At 49.4% G+C, this 18,445-nt stretch overlaps 1 protein-coding gene across 4 annotated transcripts; it reads left to right on the forward strand.

Annotated features, from left to right (window-relative positions):
- Window positions 1–5,120: 5,120 nt before the first annotated feature.
- Window positions 5,121–15,993, forward strand: CHRNB3 (cholinergic receptor nicotinic beta 3 subunit). 4 transcript variants are annotated; one of them, XM_068666634.1, is made up of 7 exons: window positions 5,121–6,283; window positions 8,055–8,206; window positions 8,779–8,823; window positions 12,027–12,136; window positions 12,336–12,598; window positions 12,818–13,218; window positions 14,265–15,993. In XM_068666634.1, exons 1-7 carry the CDS (start codon window positions 6,241–6,243, stop codon window positions 14,397–14,399), a joined length of 1,149 nt encoding a protein of 382 aa, XP_068522735.1. In that variant the 5' UTR covers window positions 5,121–6,240; the 3' UTR covers window positions 14,400–15,993. The 4 variants fall into 4 exon arrangements, with proteins under 4 accessions (XP_068522735.1, XP_068522732.1, XP_068522734.1 ...); XM_068666631.1 differs by having other exon boundaries at window positions 5,121–5,598; window positions 6,166–6,283; window positions 12,336–13,218; XM_068666633.1 differs by lacking the exon at window positions 5,121–6,283 and adding an exon at window positions 6,346–6,621 and having other exon boundaries at window positions 12,336–13,218.
- Window positions 15,994–18,445: the final 2,452 nt, after the last annotated feature.

Genomic DNA, 18,445 nt, shown 5'->3' on the forward strand with positions numbered 1-18,445 from the left:
CACGTTTCACACAAAGCATTAACACGCTCCCAGGTCAATTGTGTGACTTGGAGCAGTCCTGCTGTAGATAGCAGTCAGTTATGCCTGTGTGGCCAAGGCCTTTATTTCTTCTGTACCCAATACTATTAGACTTCTGTTATGAAAATTAAAGAAAAGTAAAAATATAGAAGTAATTGAAAATTCAGCTTTTCATCTGTGCCACGCAGGGGTCTAGCTGGCTTTTGTTTGTAAATATTCATGAGCATGACTGGGAAAAACTCTAATGTAAAGAGCAAACGCCTTGCTGTAGACAGTGCTGAATTTCAGGCACATGGGGACGTCTCCTTTTGAACTGGGATTAACAGCTTTGAGTGGTGAATTAGCACAGGTAGGAAACACTAGACATTACTCTGTAAGAAAACTGGCTTCAGGATCTGCATTTAACATTCTCAGTTAGAAACCTGACGGTGTCTGTGCCTGAACCAGATAAGATGCAAGGCCAAAACATGATGCAGCTGTTCAAAATGATGGTCCTGTGTATCTTATCTCTTTGGTTCTTACCTGTACGTATTTCCATTTAACCTTAAGAAATTGCTGGAAAGAATAAATATTATTCCTTATAAATTGTTTGACATTAATCCATCTCATATGGACTCAGCACAGCAAGGAAAAAGTCTCACAGCCCCTTTCAAACCATCAGGTAGGCTTCAGAATTGCATTGGGCTGAAGCGAGCCCTGCTGTGACGGGACCTGGGGAGGACAGAAGGAGGTCAAAGGGAGGTATTAAAAGCAGAACCGCTCACAAACTCCCCCAGCACTGTTTCCCAGGGACATGCTGACTCTGTGGTCCTGGTTTGGGGTAACCGCTGTGACAGAGATGAGGCCTTGTCTGCTGTTTGGGTGCTACCAGAAGAGTTTCTCCTCTTTAACCAGGGGTGATTCAATCAGAAACGCATGCACTTTATAGGACCTGTCCCCTTTCATGTGGGAGTCCTGACTGCTATGAGGAAATTCCCACTTTCTAAGATTTTTGACTGTAAAGTAGCTGAGCTGCAACAAGTAGGAGAACTTTGCTCTTGGTGTGCTGTGGCCTACAAAATGTGAGTCCAGGCGGGGTCAACCTAGAGTCCAGACCTTTTTCTTCCTGGATGAGAGCTGAAACTGTCAGATACCATGCAAAAGATCTCAAACATCAGGTGTCTTGCTCACAGGGGGGCTAAATGGCCTGGATCCTAACTTAAGTGGGCCTGGCCACCGTTTGGAGATGGAGTGTTTCTAGGTAGGGCAGGCTTGCTTTCCCTTTGCAGCTCTTCAGAAGAGCTTCTTTGAAGCTCTTCTCATGTCAGGGTTCATGAGGAATAGGTTTGCTGCTGATGAGTGGTTGGCATGTGAAAGCTTCTAAGAGCCCTCAAGGTGAAGGAAATAGTTAGAGTGATCTGAATCAGCCAGAGAGTGGTCACCTTTGCACCTAAGAAAGGACGTGACAGTTGTTTTCCCTCCCCTTCCCTCCCTTCCCCTTCCCCTTCCCCTTCCCTTCCCTTCCCTTCCCTTCCCTTCCCTTCCCTTCCCTTCCCTTCCCTTCCCTTCCCTTCCCTTCCCTTCCCTTCCCTTCCCTTCCCTTCCCTTCCCTTCCCTTCCCTTCCCTTCCCTTCCCTTCCCTTCCCTTCCCTTCCCTTCCCTTCCCTTCCCTTCCCTTCCCTTCCCTTCCCTTCCCTTCCCTTCCCTTCCCTTCCCTTCCCTTCCCTTCCCTTCCCTTCCCTTCCCTTCCCTTCCCTTCCCTTCCCTTCCCTTCCCTTCCCTTCCCTTCCCTTCCCTTCCCTTCCCTTCCCTTCCCTTCCCTTCCCTTCCCCTAATGTTGAAGACACAGACATCTGTCTGGCAGCTCCATGGCACATGTTGAGGAGCTGTATTTCTCAGCCCCTGAGTTTTGAGAGACTGAATGTGGCTGAAATGTTTGGTGCTGAGGTGTTTTGTTGCATTTTCTGTGAAAATAATACCTTTAAATACATATAAAAAAAAAAAAGGAGAGAGAGAGAGAGAACATAAAAAGGTTTATTGAAACTCTGGATGGTAGAGCAACCCATCATGTACAAAAATTTGACTCTGAGGACTATGTTCATGAAACACAATTTGATAAGGCTATTGTGTGCTTGCAAATGAGATAGAATATGTATCTTTTTTTTGGACGTAAATGCAAATTCTAATACACGTGCTGAAAATGCATGTGATAGAGATCTTGTGAACCATGGAAATAAGGATCTTTTTGTAATTCAAGCAGGTAGCAAGAAGCATGGAGCAAGAGAGGAAAATGCACAACAGCAATTGTATGTCTTTTTAATGAAACAACAAGAAGAAAGCCACAAGCACCAGAAAAACAACATCCAGTAGTGTAATATAGCAAGAGACTGAGGAAAACGACCCTCCTAGCAATTCCAGCATTTCTAGATGATATGTTGCAGTTTCATCTTTTAGGCAATCAGGGAATTACCTTCTGACTGTATCAAAATAACACCTCTAAAGCTAAAAAGAGGAATCCTCGTGTGAATCTTGTGTGCATATGTGGATCTTCAAAGCAACCATCTCTGTTAGCCCAGGAGAAGATCATGACAAGCAAGGGCCCTCAGATGCAGGCGGGAGCAGAGCCCGTGGACCTAGCCACCATCACCTCAGGCAGAACATCGTAATTTCTGACCAAGTATCTTATTTCAGTGCGGTATCTTCAGGAGAACCTCCCAGCCTGCCCCACCAGACACAGCAAAGCACAGCATGGCAGCAGCTCCGAAAACAGGCTCAGCAGGCTACCATCATTCAGGCTGCATGGCGAGGCTACCGAGTCCGGAGAGAGCTGGATGAAATGCACAAAGCTGCTGTCAAGATTCAGGCAGCTTACCGAGGCTACCGGACGCGGCAGGAGTTGCCCCTTGGGTTTTATGATTGCTTTGGGGATGAAAAGCTGGCCTTAGATCAGACGAAGACAGAAGAAGAGAGGGTGGTGTCTCTCCCTGGAGCGTCTGGAGCCTTGGAGTGCTACATGCTCCTTGGTGAGGGCTCCCAGGCATCGGGAACGTCCACGGGACACCAGGGGCCAACAGCTCCGTGCGGGGACACACATGACCCCGGCACTGTTGTTATTCCCAGAGCAGTTGTCTGCAAGCCAGCGTTTTCTCCCATGCCAAGCAGTGTTCTGGTCCTAGGTAACAGTTTACCTGCCTGTGAAGTCTTCCCAGCCTTGACAGCTGAACAGCAAGTCCAGGATGCTGCGGATAACCCTTGGGCTGCAAGGAGAGAGCATCAAAGCCTGGAAGAGCCGGATAAAACGGAGAGACAAGCTGCGAAAACAGCAGAGCAGGGCCAGGTCTTGGTTTACAGCTACCAGCTCAGAACAAACAGCTGTGAAAGGTACCACGTGTCAGAGATACGCAGCATCACCACCACGCAGGAATCCTCCCCAAAGCCCCAAGATGCGGCGCCCTGCCCCGAACGAGGCCTCACTGTACGCCTGGAGATGAGAAATGAAAGCAAAGCGACTAAGGCAGGAGGCAAAGGGCCATCTATAAGAAACGTTGATGTGCGTGCAGTGGTGAGGGGCCCACCAGCCTCCTGGAGCTCCTCGATGTCCCTCCGCGTGTCCAGCCCCAGCGGGACGGTGGAAGGCTCTGCGCGGGACGCGGGCAGAGGCCGGCTGTGCGGGCTGTACACCGTGCACAGGCACGGGGCATCGCAGCCTTCGCACTTCCACATCCACCTGCACGTGGTGGGAGCGGGACGGGAGGCAGCAGGCAGCTAGCCACGGCAGGGAAGCGCTGAGGAGACCCGGGACTGAAACACCTTACATAAAGCCTCATCCTGCACCCGCACAGCCTGGTGGAGCTGGAGAGGGGAGGGGGGGAGCCGTGCTGGTGGCCCCCTGCACGGGCTCACAGCACACGGGGATTTGCACAGCGGATCCCACAGCACGCAGTGGGGCCCGGCAGCCGAGCCACGACCCCTCTGGGATCCCCAAAACCCCTCGGGACCCCTGGGGACCCCCCAGGACCCCCCGGGACCTGCGCCCGGCGGCTGCGCTGCCTCCTCCTGCCGGGGAGCGGAGCTGCGGCCGCACGGGAGGGAGGCAGGAAAACGCCTGAACGGCAGGGGAACGGGCAGGGAGAGGGGAAAGGAAATTATTTTCCCAAAAATACGGAGGAAAGCGGCGGCGGTGAGGGGGCGCCGCGGCGGAGAAGCGGGGATGCTGCGGAGCGGTGCCCTGGGGGGAAAGGGAGGAGGAGGAGGATGGCGAGCAGCAGGGGGGGCATCGTGAACCCTCAGGGGGGGGGGAACGTGCTGTCACACCGCGATCCCCCGACGCCCATGGGAGAGCAAAGGCAGGTGCTGAAGGCAGACGGTGCGAGTTTCACCCCGAAATTGGTGCGTCGCCTGCGGGGGGCTGCCTCCCACGCTTCGCTGCCCCCTTGGTGAGATGGAGCCTCTTGCACTGGGCAGCCTGCACAGCAAGTTCCTAAGGGAGAGTTTTGTCATACAAAGAGTTGCACTGGGCAGGATGAAAACATTTTGCACATTCTCAACTTTAGGGTGGGTTTTTGTGTTGTCTGCCTGCCCCTTGTAGCCGAACACCCTCTGTTCCCTTAAGTCAGCGTGAGAAAACGCATCCTTGCAGTGTGCTGTGGCTAGATGAACACACCTCAGCGACGGGCTTGCAGCGGGTCTGGGTCTCACTGCTAGGCTGAGCAGTCTGCTGGAAACAGCAACAGGGACAACAGGACAAGCTGCTCAGGACAGAGTCCCTCAATAGTGCTGCTGTTGTTGGGACGCTTTCTGCATTCAGGGTGAGGAAAGGCAGCCAGGATAGCAGCTGCTCCCCCAGCCCCACAAGGCAAAACCAGCAAAGCCATGGTGCTAACACAGTGCTTGCAGGTTTCCCCTGAGGACTGTGAAGGTGGAAAGGGCAAAGCCACCACGCTGCCGCAGGGTCAGAGGCAAGCCCCTGGCATCACAAGTCAGGTGGCGAGACACGAGAAGTTGCTGCTGGCGGCAACGTGACTTTGAACCACACTGGCATGACATCTTTTTCATCAGAGAAAGCCAAATAATCTGATAAGGCTACAGCTGCCTGTTATCAGTCCTCTGTGAGGATCTCAGCTGAGGCAAATCTGAATTGAATAACTTATGACAGTACCAAAATCCGGGCCCGGGTGCTGCTGAAGCAGGAGGCTTCCCATACAAAAAGCAGCAAGGAAAAGTTCCTCTGGGTTGCAAATATGCACTAGAGCATGAGGATAATCTCTGAGGATATAAAAACAGCCTCGGTTTTGTTTGTGGCAGGCATGTAGGGAAACTGTGCCAGCACAGTGAGAGGGAGAATCAAAGCAGAGATTTATGTCTGTGTGCAGACTGAATGAAGTTTGCAACACTCTCCCTTGAACTTGAAAATGTCAGGGAAAAGGCTCCTCTGTAGGCAGAGATGGTGCAGTGACTTTACTTTGGGAAGAAAACCAGAGCTTTTGTGCGGCTGAAGATCCTGATACCCTTGGTGGAGAAGTGATTGGGGGCAGGGGGAGAAGAGCCCGCATCCCATCTGATATTGGAGATTTGTGGCTCCCGGAGGAAATTCAGCCCAAGGTGTCGCTGCCTTTGCCACACACATCACGTGTGGACACACACTCATGTGCCCTTCAGCTGAAAGTGTTTCTGTGTTGTTCCTTTCCCCCTAAAATCTACTTTTTAAGCTGTAAAACTGTATTAAAATTATAATTCGAAAAATGAATAAGCTAGGATAGGTCTTTAGGGATTTTGCCTGTTTTATCAGATCAGCAGATACAGCTGGAGCAAACAATCTTGCAGGCATGTGATCTGTCTTTGGGGCTGATCCGTAGCCTGGTTTTGGTTGTATTTTTCCCCCAGCTGTAACTGGCAGTGTAACAAAATGCCTTTCTCCTCCTTGAGAACCTTGCCTAGCTTCTACTCCTAGACGCCAGGGGCTGCAGCCACCCAAATACTGCCCCAAACACATCAGTCAGAGCTTAGGACCCAGAGACCCGTTTCAGGCTTACGGGACGTGACAGCTGACCGAAAATCAATGAAGTGTGCTTTACGGAGCGTCATAATGATGCAAGATGAAGCTCAAAAGGTGCCCGCTTGCCTTGCGGGCTCAATTGTCCGCCGTGGGTTTTAACCAGATTGTTTTAGCGCCCGACTAGGATGAGACTGATTTGCCTATGAAAACAAAGGACCATACTTAAAGGAAAAGCCACGGTGGTGCCCATGCTTTGCCTGATGCTCTGTGTGCTGTGTTTGACCCACTCAGGTAAGTGTGATTTTTTTTTCTTTATTCTTCCAAGACAAAATGCAGATTTTCAAGATTTTTTTTTTTCTTCCAGCCAGTTAGCTGCTGCTTGCTGTGATGAGGCAGACGCCAGTTTCTCCTGATCCCCTTCTCAGTGCTGCCAGGCTAGCAAGAGAGGGCTGTACCAGCTGCTGACTTTGCACTGCAGCCTCAGCCAGTTTGGCAATGGGGTTTTAAGATTTATGGTGTGACAGGGTGGTCACTGGGAAGTTAACCAAAGAACCAAAGCTCAGCTCTCACTGCTGGAGCAGGTTTAGGGGCAGATCTCCATCATCGGGAGTAATGCTTAAATGCCCCAGGTGAGACCATGGAGTCCTAAGTGTCCTGACAGCGTTCCTCAAGGGGCTTGCATGTTTGTATTGGCAGAGTCCCTATCCAGCCCTCCCTGCTCCTGCATTTGAGGGAAGCTGCTCCTGGCATGCATGGCGGTGAGAAAGGGGACTTGTGGCAATGGTGCTTTTTTTTTCTTTCCTTTTTTTTTTTTTTTTTTTTAGTGCTCTTGGCAACCTGCCAGGGAGCTCCAAAACTTTTACCCTCTCTATACTTAATGTGATAAATTCAGGGATACATCTGGCCTGCAGTCTGTGTCTGTTTTTCCAAAGGCAAAACTGCTCGGTTCAGTGTTTGCTCTGTGGCTTTATTTAACTTAATCACCAGACGAAGTATGATCAAAGGAGCTGCTAGGCTATTTTTTACCCTGATAAATCTTCCTTCCCATTAAAAACTTCTGCTTTTAAACCATCACCCTGCAAGTACTGAGGCTGTCTTATAAGAGCACTGATCTTGTTCCTTCTGCCTTCCTTCTCCTTGGTGCTTCTCAGGAACACTTGCCTCTGGTTGTCCCTCTGGAGGGGCCACAAGGCTTGTTCCCCTTAGGGCTGCTCCACCTCTGGTGCTTGCTGCTCTCTGTGTTTTGGCCCTTCAGCTGCACCCCCTGCAGGGCTCTCCTATGCTCCCCCTCAACTGGGAAGGAGCCGAAATCCCAGTGCCTGCAGGATGGCGATGGGAGCACAGGGTCCTTGCTCCTGGTGGGACTGGCAGGGCACTGGTGGTGGGGAGCGAGGTGGGAGCAGGGCAGGGACCTGCAAGGTCCCCCGTGGCTGGTGGCAGCTCCTTTTTCCCCTGTAGGGACTGTGAAGTGAGGTGGGCAGGCCTGGCCCTACATGTGTCACCCAGCTCCTTTTGCTGCTCTCCCCTGGTGCTGCTGCCTTCCACCCCATAGCTGGGCAAATTCATCTCTTTCAGTAATTTTCTGCTGTCCCTTGGCTAACCCCAGGAGGGGTTTGTGCTCATTGCCTCTTACCCTGGCACTGGGTTCTGCTGAAAACATCTGGGCTCCCGAGCAAGTGCAAACGAAGCCCCACAGCTCTGAAATGCCCACAGGTTATTGCTGCTGTTCCTCGCTACAAGCCAGGAATGTCCCCACAGTGACCAGCTTTCCCCTGTGGCTCCCTGGCTCTGCTATACTGCAGGTATCAGAAAAAAAAAAATAGAGGTAGCATTAATCAGGCTCTGTTTTTACTACTGAAGAGTGAATGAGGGCACCTGATGCTCTTAGCCTGAGGATCTCCTAAGGAATAGCAAACAGGACTGGGAAGACATGCCAACTCATGGCAAAACACCACAGAAAACATAAACCTGGTGCAAAGTCCTCACAGCTCTGTTTGCCCTTGCCCCCTGGCTCTGCTAAGGGCCCGTGTCCCGTCTCCAAGATGTCCCCTCTTTCTTCCAGGTGTGTCTGCCTTCATTTCGGTGGCTGAGAATGAGGACGCACTCCTCAGGCACTTATTTCACGGCTATCAGAAATGGGTCCGCCCCGTGCAAAACTCCAACGACACCATCAAAGTCCTCTTTGGGCTAAAGATATCACAGCTTGTGGATGTGGTAAGTGTTGTGGTGGGCTTGAGAAAGCCTCGCTTCTTCTGGGGAGGCCCAGCGGGCTGGTTGCCTCGTGTCATGGTGGGGGTAGGGATGGGAACCCCAGGACTTGTTTTATTCACAGTGAAGCTGAAGGCCCTTCCTTTCCTGACCACTGCTCCCCATGACTAAGGCCTCCTTGCATCAGATGTTCCTCAAAGTTTGTCCCTGGTGCCTACACCCTCAAGCTAATGAGGTGTAGGACGGGGGTGAGGAACTGTGGGGTTGGCTGGGCATTGCTCGCTCCAGCCAAGGCCTATCCAGGACAAAACCTATCACCCTGTGGGTGAACCAGGCAGCCCCAGGCTGCTGTCCACATCCTCTGCCCTCTCCTTTCAGGCTTTATTTGCCTGTGCAGGATCACATTTTGGCTCCTGCCTGCCCAAATGCTGCTGGGACGCCAGCCTGGCCCCTCTCACTGTCCAAGCCCTGCTGCCTCCCACCTCCTCAGCCCCCTCCTCCATAGGGGGCTGAGACATCGTGGATATGGGACATTTCTCCTTTGGTATTGCTGTCCTCTCTACCTTCTGTCGCCCTAGGATGAGAAGAATCAGCTGATGACAACCAACGTGTGGCTGAAGCAGGTAAATCAGACCACGGCAGGCCTCCCACCCTTGGCTGCAGGGCTGCACGAGGATGAGGGCCACCCCAGCCTACCACGCTGTCCATGACAAGTACAGAGCCCCATAACCCTGCCTTGAGTTCTCCTCTCCCTTCAGCAGGTGCTTAAAGGGGCACGGAGGCAGGCAGTGGGCCTTCAGGAAACGGGGTACCCTCTTTCAGTGGCCTGCACCCCAGCTGCGGGCTCAAGCCAGCTGTATTTCAGGGAAGAAACATCTCCTGGTACAGCAGTGACTGTCCACGGGATGCTGCCCGTGCCCTGAGGGACTAACTTGTCTCAGACATGAGTTTGGTTTGGATTACAGGGCACCAGTTTATTGACCTTGTGACAATTATTTTAAGTCTCTCAGACATGTAAGCCCTCTAAATGTGTCAGCTGATCCTAGGGGCAGGACATAAAACCCAAGCCTTGCTCAAAATGATGCCTGGGGAACAGTTCCCAGGCTGCTGGGCTGGTGGAGGAGAAGTGCAGCTGAGTTTGTGTCCTCAGCCTGGTGCCTGTATCCCTGCAGTGAGTGCAAGTTTTGGGGCAGTGCAGGACCCCAGGTGCTGTACACACAAAGATGGCAATCTCCCTCAGCGATGGAGAAGCAGTACCCCATCGAGGCCCAAATGAAAGGCAAAGGGAGCAGAAAATAAGTGAGACATGGACACTGGCTTTCACACATGCAGGTGCCCCCCGGATAGCAGGCTGAGCCCTACATACCTGTGGCCTGACCCGGGTGTCCTCTTCTGGGAGCTGTGCCTTCCTGCAGACTTAGTGTGAACTGTTTCCACATGCAACCCAGTGCTCCGGGGATTATTAGAAAGTGCAAAAATAGCAGCTGGGAAGAGATGCCTTAAGCTAAGCGGAATTAAAGTATTTTTCTCTTTTGGGTTGGGAAAAGTGAAAGAACACTCAAACAAACTGGAACTTTCTAATGACTCAGAGCTTCTGGCTCTGCAGGGGTGGGGAGCTCAGGGAAGTCTGCTCCTCACTTTAGGTGTGAGGTGGAGAGGGAATCCCAGTCATCGTTTCTCTGCATGAGTTTGGCTTTTTTTTTTTTTTTTTTTTCCCCCAAAAAACAAAGCAAAACAAAACAAAAACAGCTTCTGAAGATGGTGGAACCTGATGCTGTGCATCCAGGCAGACATAAAGAGTGCAAAGGAGCTTTTAGTAGTTGCTGGGATGTATCTGAGATTGTAGAAAGTAATAGCAAGAGTCAAGAGTCTGGGTCCAGTGTTTCTTGATCTGTTTGCTGTGGCTAAGTGCCTGTGTGACAGCCCAGGAGCTGGAGTTAGGCAAAGCTGGTGGAAGCAGAGAGCAGTGGAGGATCTGGAGCAGTTTGGAAGGCAGGGGGAGGAGAGGAAAAAGCCCTTTTGCATCTGGTGCTACAGTTCATGTCAGCATAGCCCGTGGGGAGATACCCATTTTAAACTGTTCAGCTTCAAAGTCTGCACGCAGTCTATTTTCTGCTCTAGTAAGGAGACACGCAACCATCTGCCTTGCAGACATGAAAGAGCACTTTAGCTTGGAGACAAATCAATGCAGGGCATGGGGGGGAGGGAGGAGGGCTGCAGATGTACAGATAACCCAGGCCAAGGGGCAGCTCCTGTTCGACTCCAGAGGGATGATTGTTTCCAGGTGGCTCACAGGGTGTTTGCCTCTGCTGTAAGCTAGCTGCCGTGGCCACTGCTGCCAGCCCTGGCTACCCCCTTGCACAGCAGGCGTATTTCCAGCCCAGGCCCCCTTGCACGTATTGCAGGAGGTGGCCAGTGTACACGTGAATCTGTGCCCATCTGACAGCACAGGCTGCTGGTAACATCTGCAAATCCTCATGAAAAGGGGAGAATTAATGCTAAAAGTGGTCCCTGCTGCTGAGGGTAAGAGCACTGAAGGCCCTCTCCTCTATTTCCACACCTGAACAGCTCCCACCCCTCCTTCATCAGCAGGAGGAATTGGGATGGAGGGCTGAGCCTGACAGCTGACCCCAGCCTTTTGGGCAGCTCAGAGAGTGGTGGGTTCATCTCTTCTGGTGCAGGTAGCAGGGCCATTTGTCCTGCCAGGGTATCACCCTGGGCAACAGCCTGCTTGGCCTGTGCTTTGTGCCAAATTTTAGGAAGGCCCTACCAACCATATGCCCATGACCTTGGTCCCATCCCCTCCCTGCTCCTGGAGGAGATAAAAACTTGCTCTCGCTACACCTAGATCTCCACTGAGGCTCTGGGTTGCTGCAAAGGGCTGCAATAACATGTGGGTATGGCTGCAAAAGGCATGTGGAGCTGAAGAAGTGGGAGGGGAAAAGTATGGAAGGAGGAGAAGCAGAGAATACTGCTTTTTGGCTTGTCCTTGACTCTCAGAGGAAATTGCCCTGAGAAGGCCCCCAAATCCCTGGGAAGCTCTTAGTGCTGGAGCTTAATGGAAAGTGTTTTATCCCCTGCTTCATGGTATTGACCACAGCCTACAGCTCTCACTCCCCCTTGCTGCTGTTCTAGTGAGCAACTGAAAAGCCCCATCATGGACAGAAATCAGAGAGCTGATTTTCAGTGCAAATCTCCAGGTTGCTGGAGCCACTTTGCTGGGCTCTTCCCAGCTGAGAAACAAAACAAACCAAAACAAAACACGAGTTCAGCACGATGGAAATGATCAGGACACTCCTTGCTTTTACTTTTTTTTTTTCTTTTTTTTTTTTCAGCAAAATAAATCTCTTCAAGATTGTAACCAAATGCCTTAAAAGATTATTGCTTTTTTTTTTTTTTGTTTTTTTTTGATGAATGAACAATGAAATGGTTGGAAGGGACCATGTAATCTAGCTGATACAGATAAATGTCTTAACACAGACACCAGTATAAAATCTTACACTTGACCTTATTACCAGCTGTTTTTCTCCCCTTGCAGTACAGAAGGGCTCAAGTTGCTTAGTTCCCCTGGCCAATGCCATGAAATACCCATGGGAAAACCATCAGTGCTCTCCAGGAGTGCCCACCTGGAGGCTGTGTGGAGAGGCACGTGTTGATAGAGCCCACCTGTGGCTCATGAGGATTAATGTCTCCCTGCCATGCCTGCACAGCATCCTTCCTGCATCTGATCAGTGTTATGCCAAGCTCTGCCCATAGTGCTGTACAATACACTATTGTAGTTGGAGTTGGGTCTGGGTGGGCAGAGGAATCTTCTGTCTCGTTTCAGGAATGGATTGACCACAAGCTCTCCTGGAATCCAGAGGAGTACGGTGGGATCACCGCCATCCGTGTCCCCTCTGAGTCTCTGTGGCTTCCTGACATTGTTTTGTTTGAAAAGTGAGTAGCGTGCTGCTTGCTCCAGGCTTAGGCTAGAGCATGGGCAAGGCTTGTCAGCTACCATGGAGCTTGCATGTGCTGTTATAAAGATGGTTCTTCATCTGCATGTTGGCTTTCCTTGCGTGGAGCTGTGAGGAGGTAGGACCGGGGCAAACACAGTCCTGAACTTGGTGCTGTTTCTTCCTGTCCACCTTCCCAGTGCTGACGGGCGTTTTGAAGGCTCCCTGATGACCAAAGCCATAGTGAAGTACAACGGAGTGGTGACCTGGACGCCCCCAGCCAGTTACAAGAGCTCCTGCACAATGGATGTGACCTTCTTCCCCTTCGACAGGCAGAACTGCTCCATGAAGTTTGGGTCCTGGACGTACGATGGCAGCATGGTGGACTTGATTCTAGTGGACGAAAATGTAGACAGGAAAGACTTCTTTGATAATGGGGAGTGGGAGATCTTAAATGCCAAAGGTATGAAAGGCAACAGGAAGGATGGGCTGTACTCCTACCCGTTTGTCACTTACTCCTTCGTGCTGAGACGCCTTCCACTCTTTTACACTCTTTTCTTAATAATCCCTTGCCTGGGACTGTCTTTTCTAACCGTCCTGGTGTTTTACCTGCCTTCAGACGAAGGAGAAAAGCTTTCCTTGTCTACTTCAGTTCTGGTCTCCCTCACTGTTTTCCTTTTAGTGATTGAGGAAATAATCCCTTCTTCCTCCAAAGTCATCCCCCTGATTGGTGAGTATCTGCTCTTCATCATGATTTTTGTCACCCTCTCCATCATTGTCACCGTCTTTGTTATCAACGTCCACCACCGCTCCTCGGCGACCTACCACCCCATGGCTCCCTGGGTTAAAAGGCTCTTCCTCCAGAAGCTGCCACGGCTGCTCTGCATGAAGGGCCACGTGGATCGTTACTCCTTCTCGGACACCGAGGAGAAGGAAGCCACCTTGAAATCAAAGCTGCCGGGGAAGCAGAAACACAGGCAAGCAAAAGATGGAGAGAAGATGGTTATTGCCTTCCTGGAGAAGGCAGCCGATTCCATTCGGTACATTTCCAGGCACGTTAAAAAGGAGCACTTCATCAGGCAGGTAGGTGAAGGGAGGGCAACGAGGGGTCACAGCTCCCTTGACAGCAGTGACTTCCAAGCCCTTTTCTTTTCTGCATGCCTTTCTGCTTGCCTCTTTCTCCTGCATTCCTCTGAGGCATATCCTGGGAGCTTTCCCACGTAGTTTCTGGGGAAATGCATTGCTTTGAGGAGACCTGTATGTTGCTGTGGGAATCCTTGCTTTTCCCAGACACGAGGCCACAGCAACCTGTCCTGGAAGGATTCCTGCCTGGGTTTTTCTGAAAAATGTGTGCATGAACATTGTACCTGGTGCAAGTGTAGGACATCCAAGCAATGCACCCAGCAGCACATGAACAGAGAACAACTCCTGTTAGCACCCTCCTAGCAAAAGCCAGGGCTTTGTTCAAACAGTATTGATGACTTTGGCAGGGAGATTAACAGTAAATCAAAAATGCAGTATGTGAGTGTATCTTGTCCATGACCAACGTCTTCTCTTTGAGGCTTAAATCATTAAAAAAAACAAACCAAAACAGCCCTCCCCTGAATTGCTTTTATAAATAGCTCTTCCATTTATGTGGGGTTGTGCCAGTACTCACAGTGCAGAGTCTCCCTCCTGAATGCACGCAGCCTGAGCCAGCAGAGCACTTAAGCAAACACAAGCCAACGGGACCACTTGTCCTGGAAGCAACATCCGAATCAAAGTGCTTTGCTACAGCCAAGTCCTTGCTCGCCAAGGGAAATGCAGTTCTGTTAAAAGAAACCTAATTCATTATAAAGCCATCTTCAAGCTTGAGCCTGTAAGCTTTTATCTGTGCACTTAGCTAAAAGCTTTTGCACAGCCTGAAAGAAGTCTGATTATTGTGTGCTAATACTACAGAAATGCTTTGGTGTTTGAGTGGCTGGCAGGTACGGGTAATGAAAAGGAGATCCATGTTGCCTTCAGGCTATGGAGCACCACAAAATTCTGGTTTTAAAAGCCAGATTTTTGGAACTGAAATACGTGTAGCAGTAACAACAAAGTACCAGGCTCATTGCTGTTTCTGTTTCTTCTCCCTCTCTCCTCCACAGGTTGTCCAGGACTGGAAATTTGTAGCTCAAGTCCTAGATCGGATCTTCCTGTGGTTGTTTCTGGTGGCGTCAGTGACAGGTTCAGTTCTCATCTTTACCCCTGCGTTACAGATGTGGCTGAACAACACTCTGTAGAAAATGCTCCCACGCTAGCATACCGGCACAATGCCACGGGATGGTGGTGCCTTTGGGCTTGGTCTCTGGTGTAGAGGATTGGTCTCTGGGAAGCAAAGGCAAGAGAGAGAGAAGGTGATGGTAACAGGCACTGACTGATGCTTTCTATCTTCGTGCAGCTGTAATGGTTACAGTCTTGGCTGAGATCAGAGAAGGGCTTGGTGAGCAGCTGGATACTAAAGTGAATCGGTGTTGCAGAACTGGGTTATAAGCATTTCAGTAGTAGCTTGGTTATGTTATAATCATGAGCCAAGAATATTAGTTAGAATTGAAAATAGTGCTTCTGGCACAACTATGCTTTGCAGGCAGTTGTTCCAGTTAAAATATGACTTCATAAAATTATTGTAGGAACACTAGTCAGTACTCAGTCTATCTACATTTCCAAGTTAAAACCACAAAGTCCCTACGGATTGCCTCCTGTACATGTTGGAAATGGCAATCACAAAGCATGTGTGTTAGAAAAACTATAAATACCTTTTAGATGGGATATTCAAGACATTGACACTGTGGCCCTACCTTGCTTCAGGATCAGCTCAACCCTGGGAGAACTTACAGCTCTGCCCACTTGCCACCAGCCTTTATATCATGCACGCTTTGTCTCTCTTGTCCATAAGGAATTTAAGTATTAAGTATTCACATTTTTTTCTGATGCTCTCTAATATTCCAAAAGGCTGAACAAGTAATGATTTTCCCCATGCTTCACATTTGGAAACTATGCTTCCTGCACCTGCAGGTTCACAGGACTGGAAGTGGCAGATCATCAGAAGCATATCACATAGGGAAAAGTGACCGTGCTACTCCACATGGCAGCAGTGATCTTCCTAAATAATTTTGTTGGAGAGGATCTTTGTCACTGCGTGATCATTTGTGGCAAATGAAGCTTGTGGCTGGTGCAGAAGCAGAGTTTCTCCTGAGAGTTGTGGGGTGGGGAGGGTACCAGAAAGGTACATCTTTGGGTGTTGGCTTGTCCATGTTTCTCAGCCAGTTCAGAATTTCATTCCTCTGAAGCATTTAAAAGGGATCTTCTGCTTTATTAGAAACAGCTCTCTAAAGTGTAAATAAGACATGACAGAAAATGCACATGTGAGGCTCCCACCACTTTCCCTGGGGCAGAGCTGTGCCATCGTAGAGTCCTTTAGAAAATCCCTCTCAGAACTTGCAGGTGTTTTCAAGGCTAACAAGGGGTTTGGAGATTTGTTTCTCAAGAATATGAATGCGAGTCTGTTGCTAAAGCTTTAGCTGGCCCTGAAACTTTCTCTCTAAGGGTGGAGGTTAGAAGGTGCTAAAAATATACAAGGATGTTCTCGTGCTTGGATTACATGTGCTCACCAGACCTCTGTGAGCTAAAATCATCCCAGCTTGTTTTGTCACTGCAGAAAGCCTTGTTTACCTGTGCAAACATCATTAATAAAGCTGTGTTTAGTAAATGATTCCCGGGGTGAGAATGCTTATATATTGATGCTGATCTTATTCCTTGTTGTTGTTGTTTGTGTTGCTAGTCTAGCTTTCAGCCCACTTCAGAAAAGTCTTGTCTCAAATCTATTCAAATACAGGATTTTGCACATTCTTGAAAAGCACTTGTGAATTTTACTTGTGTGTGTGTTTGAGGGGGAAGCATTCAGAGCTGGTTATTACATTGCAGGAACCTAGGACAAACCCATTTGGTTTAGCATATGCAGAGAGATGTCTTAATATGGACACTGGCATAAAAATCTTACACATTGGGTTTATTAGCAGCTGCTCTTCCCTCCTCGCATTGTTCAGGTCACTTTGTTCCCCTGGCCAGTACTGGGAAATACCCATTGGAAAACTGCCAGGAAACTCTTCTTTCCTGTATTTATAGATTCCTGCCGTCAGTTAGTGATGGGTTTCCCTCTGATTATTGCCACCAAGGGGTTGCCTGTTGGCCATGGCATCCTCTCCTGAGCAGGAGCTTGTCCTCTGGTCCTCCTAGCATGCCCCTGGGACTGCTACGTTTGTAGCTCCACTGTTCATTATTCTTTGTGCTGATTGTTTCTGAGCTTCCCTGAATGTTTTTCTCTCTGGCCCACAAATGTATTCAGTGCGTCCCACTAAAAATACAACCAGGGAGGACGTTTGGGCAGGCAGGAACCTCTGATGGGTTCCCTCCTTCTGCTCCCTGTGCTCCTGCCTGTGCATGACAACATTCCAAATTTAAAACCTTAAAAGCAAACCCAACCCTCTGCCTTATCGCTGCCTCAAAGTGTGACATCTGGATACACAGAAGGTGATTTGCGGGGACTCAGCACTGCTTTCAAAGCGCTTTTCACAGTGCTTTCAAAGGCAAATTCCCAGATGTGAGCACTGTCAGGTGCGAGAAATGAAGTTGTGTTTTTGCAGTGGAAAATTCCACTAACCTGGAATATTCAGAAGTGGTTGTGCAGGCATAGCAGTGCCATACCAATGGGGAGTATGTTAAGCGGATAAGGAGAAGGTCCCACTGCCCCAAAATAAGGAGGATAGCTAAGAAAAACAAGACAAGCAGTGCAAAATCAGTAAAAACAAGCAAACAAACAAAAAATAACAGGCCTTCTGGTCATGAGAGAAGAAAGGAAAACAAAAGGGAAAGGAGAAATCAAAGGTTGGTCAAATAAAATTGTACATAGGTGGTGTAGTAGTAAGCATTGAGTAGTTTGTGAATGTGTAGTGCTCAGCTGATGAGGCAACGGGAGGAGTCAGGTGTGTTAGGGGGACTCCTAACAGGGGATGGGGAGCTGGGCGATTATGCCTTGACCAAAAGGCAGGGATTTCACTAAGGTCAGCTTGCTGGCTATGGGGTGCAAGCTGCCATGCCTGAGACATCAATGCAGTTCACGTTCACACATTTTAATTGCCTGTATGGTCATAGGTTGCAGCAGCGAATGCTGGAAGGCAGATGTCTTTCCTGCAGGAAAGAAGCTTTCACGCTCAGAATGCAGCTTTCCTCTTCAAAGCCCCTTTCTTTCCCCTTCCTCCCCTTGCTAATTAGGGATCAATACAGCAAAGATCATTTGGTAGCACATCTAAACACATTGTACAGAAGTGGGCTTTAAAAAAAAATACAAATTCTTCATGAGAGCATGTTCCAGGAGTGATATTTAATTGACTGGCCAATAAAGTAAAGTGTGGTTGTTCATACATCTGTCAGCCACTACATAATCGTGCAACATGCAGAGGGTTCACAGAAAAAAAAAATGTTTTTCTTCTAGAAAAGAGTGACTTGACATATTTCAAACATTGGACTGAGACAGTTATATTCCTGTCATTTCACCGTTACCTCCGCTGTGCATTTCAGTCCCATTGACTTGGATGGGAATGGTGCCTCTTAGAGAAGAATCCTCCTGTGTACAGCCAGCAGGGATCAAAACAGAGAAGGGACCCAAGGGTAAATTATCCACGTAATTTAGGAACCACATCAGGTGCACAGCTACATAGGATGAAGTGCACTGGGACTGGTACCTGGTTATGCAGGAGAAACCCCAGCCCCAGAGAAGTGTCCCTGGAGCTGCAAAACAGGATCGCCCACACGAGACTCACCTGTGAGGAGCTGGCAAAGGGAAATCTGCTGCAGAGCCACTTGGACCAAATTGCCTATTTATGCACAGGTTTCATGACAAACAACCTTCTCCTGACACGGTGTGTATAATCCAAGTTGGTCCTGGGTTTTAGAAATCCAGATCAAACCAATGCTGTTAAGCCATTTCTGTCTGTGATGAGTAGCTACCAGGGGACAAATGCTTCCCTAGAGGGCTTATGTCTGAACCTGAGCAAGCACGAGTTTTCACAGCAGACCCTGTGGACTGGGACCACTGTTGGGCTGCTGTAAAAAATGTGGCTTGTGAATCCTGCTGGTGCTCACCACGGGATTTGGTATTCAGTACCAGGAAATAAAGGGGACCTTGCTCGCTTACGAAGGTAAGCAGCAGGTGAACTAGTTTTCAACAATCTTAGCAACATGTAGGTTTCAAATGTGGATGCATTACTCTGTAAACAACACATATTTGATT

This window comes from Anas acuta, chromosome Z (genome assembly GCF_963932015.1).
Source record: "Anas acuta chromosome Z, bAnaAcu1.1, whole genome shotgun sequence".
Classification (NCBI taxonomy): Eukaryota; Metazoa; Chordata; class Aves; order Anseriformes; family Anatidae; genus Anas; species Anas acuta.

Excerpts from the sequence above, each read along its gene's own strand:
- CHRNB3 (XM_068666631.1), top strand. The coding sequence starts at position 6,241 with ATGCTTTGCCTGATGCTCTGTGTGCTGTGTTTGACCCACTCAG. Across the intron at positions 8,207-8,778 it reads TATCACAGCTTGTGGATGTG|GATGAGAAGAATCAGCTGAT; the intron begins GTAAGTGTTGTG and ends CTGTCGCCCTAG. Across the intron at positions 13,219-14,264 it reads AGGAGCACTTCATCAGGCAG|GTTGTCCAGGACTGGAAATT; the intron begins GTAGGTGAAGGG and ends TCTCCTCCACAG.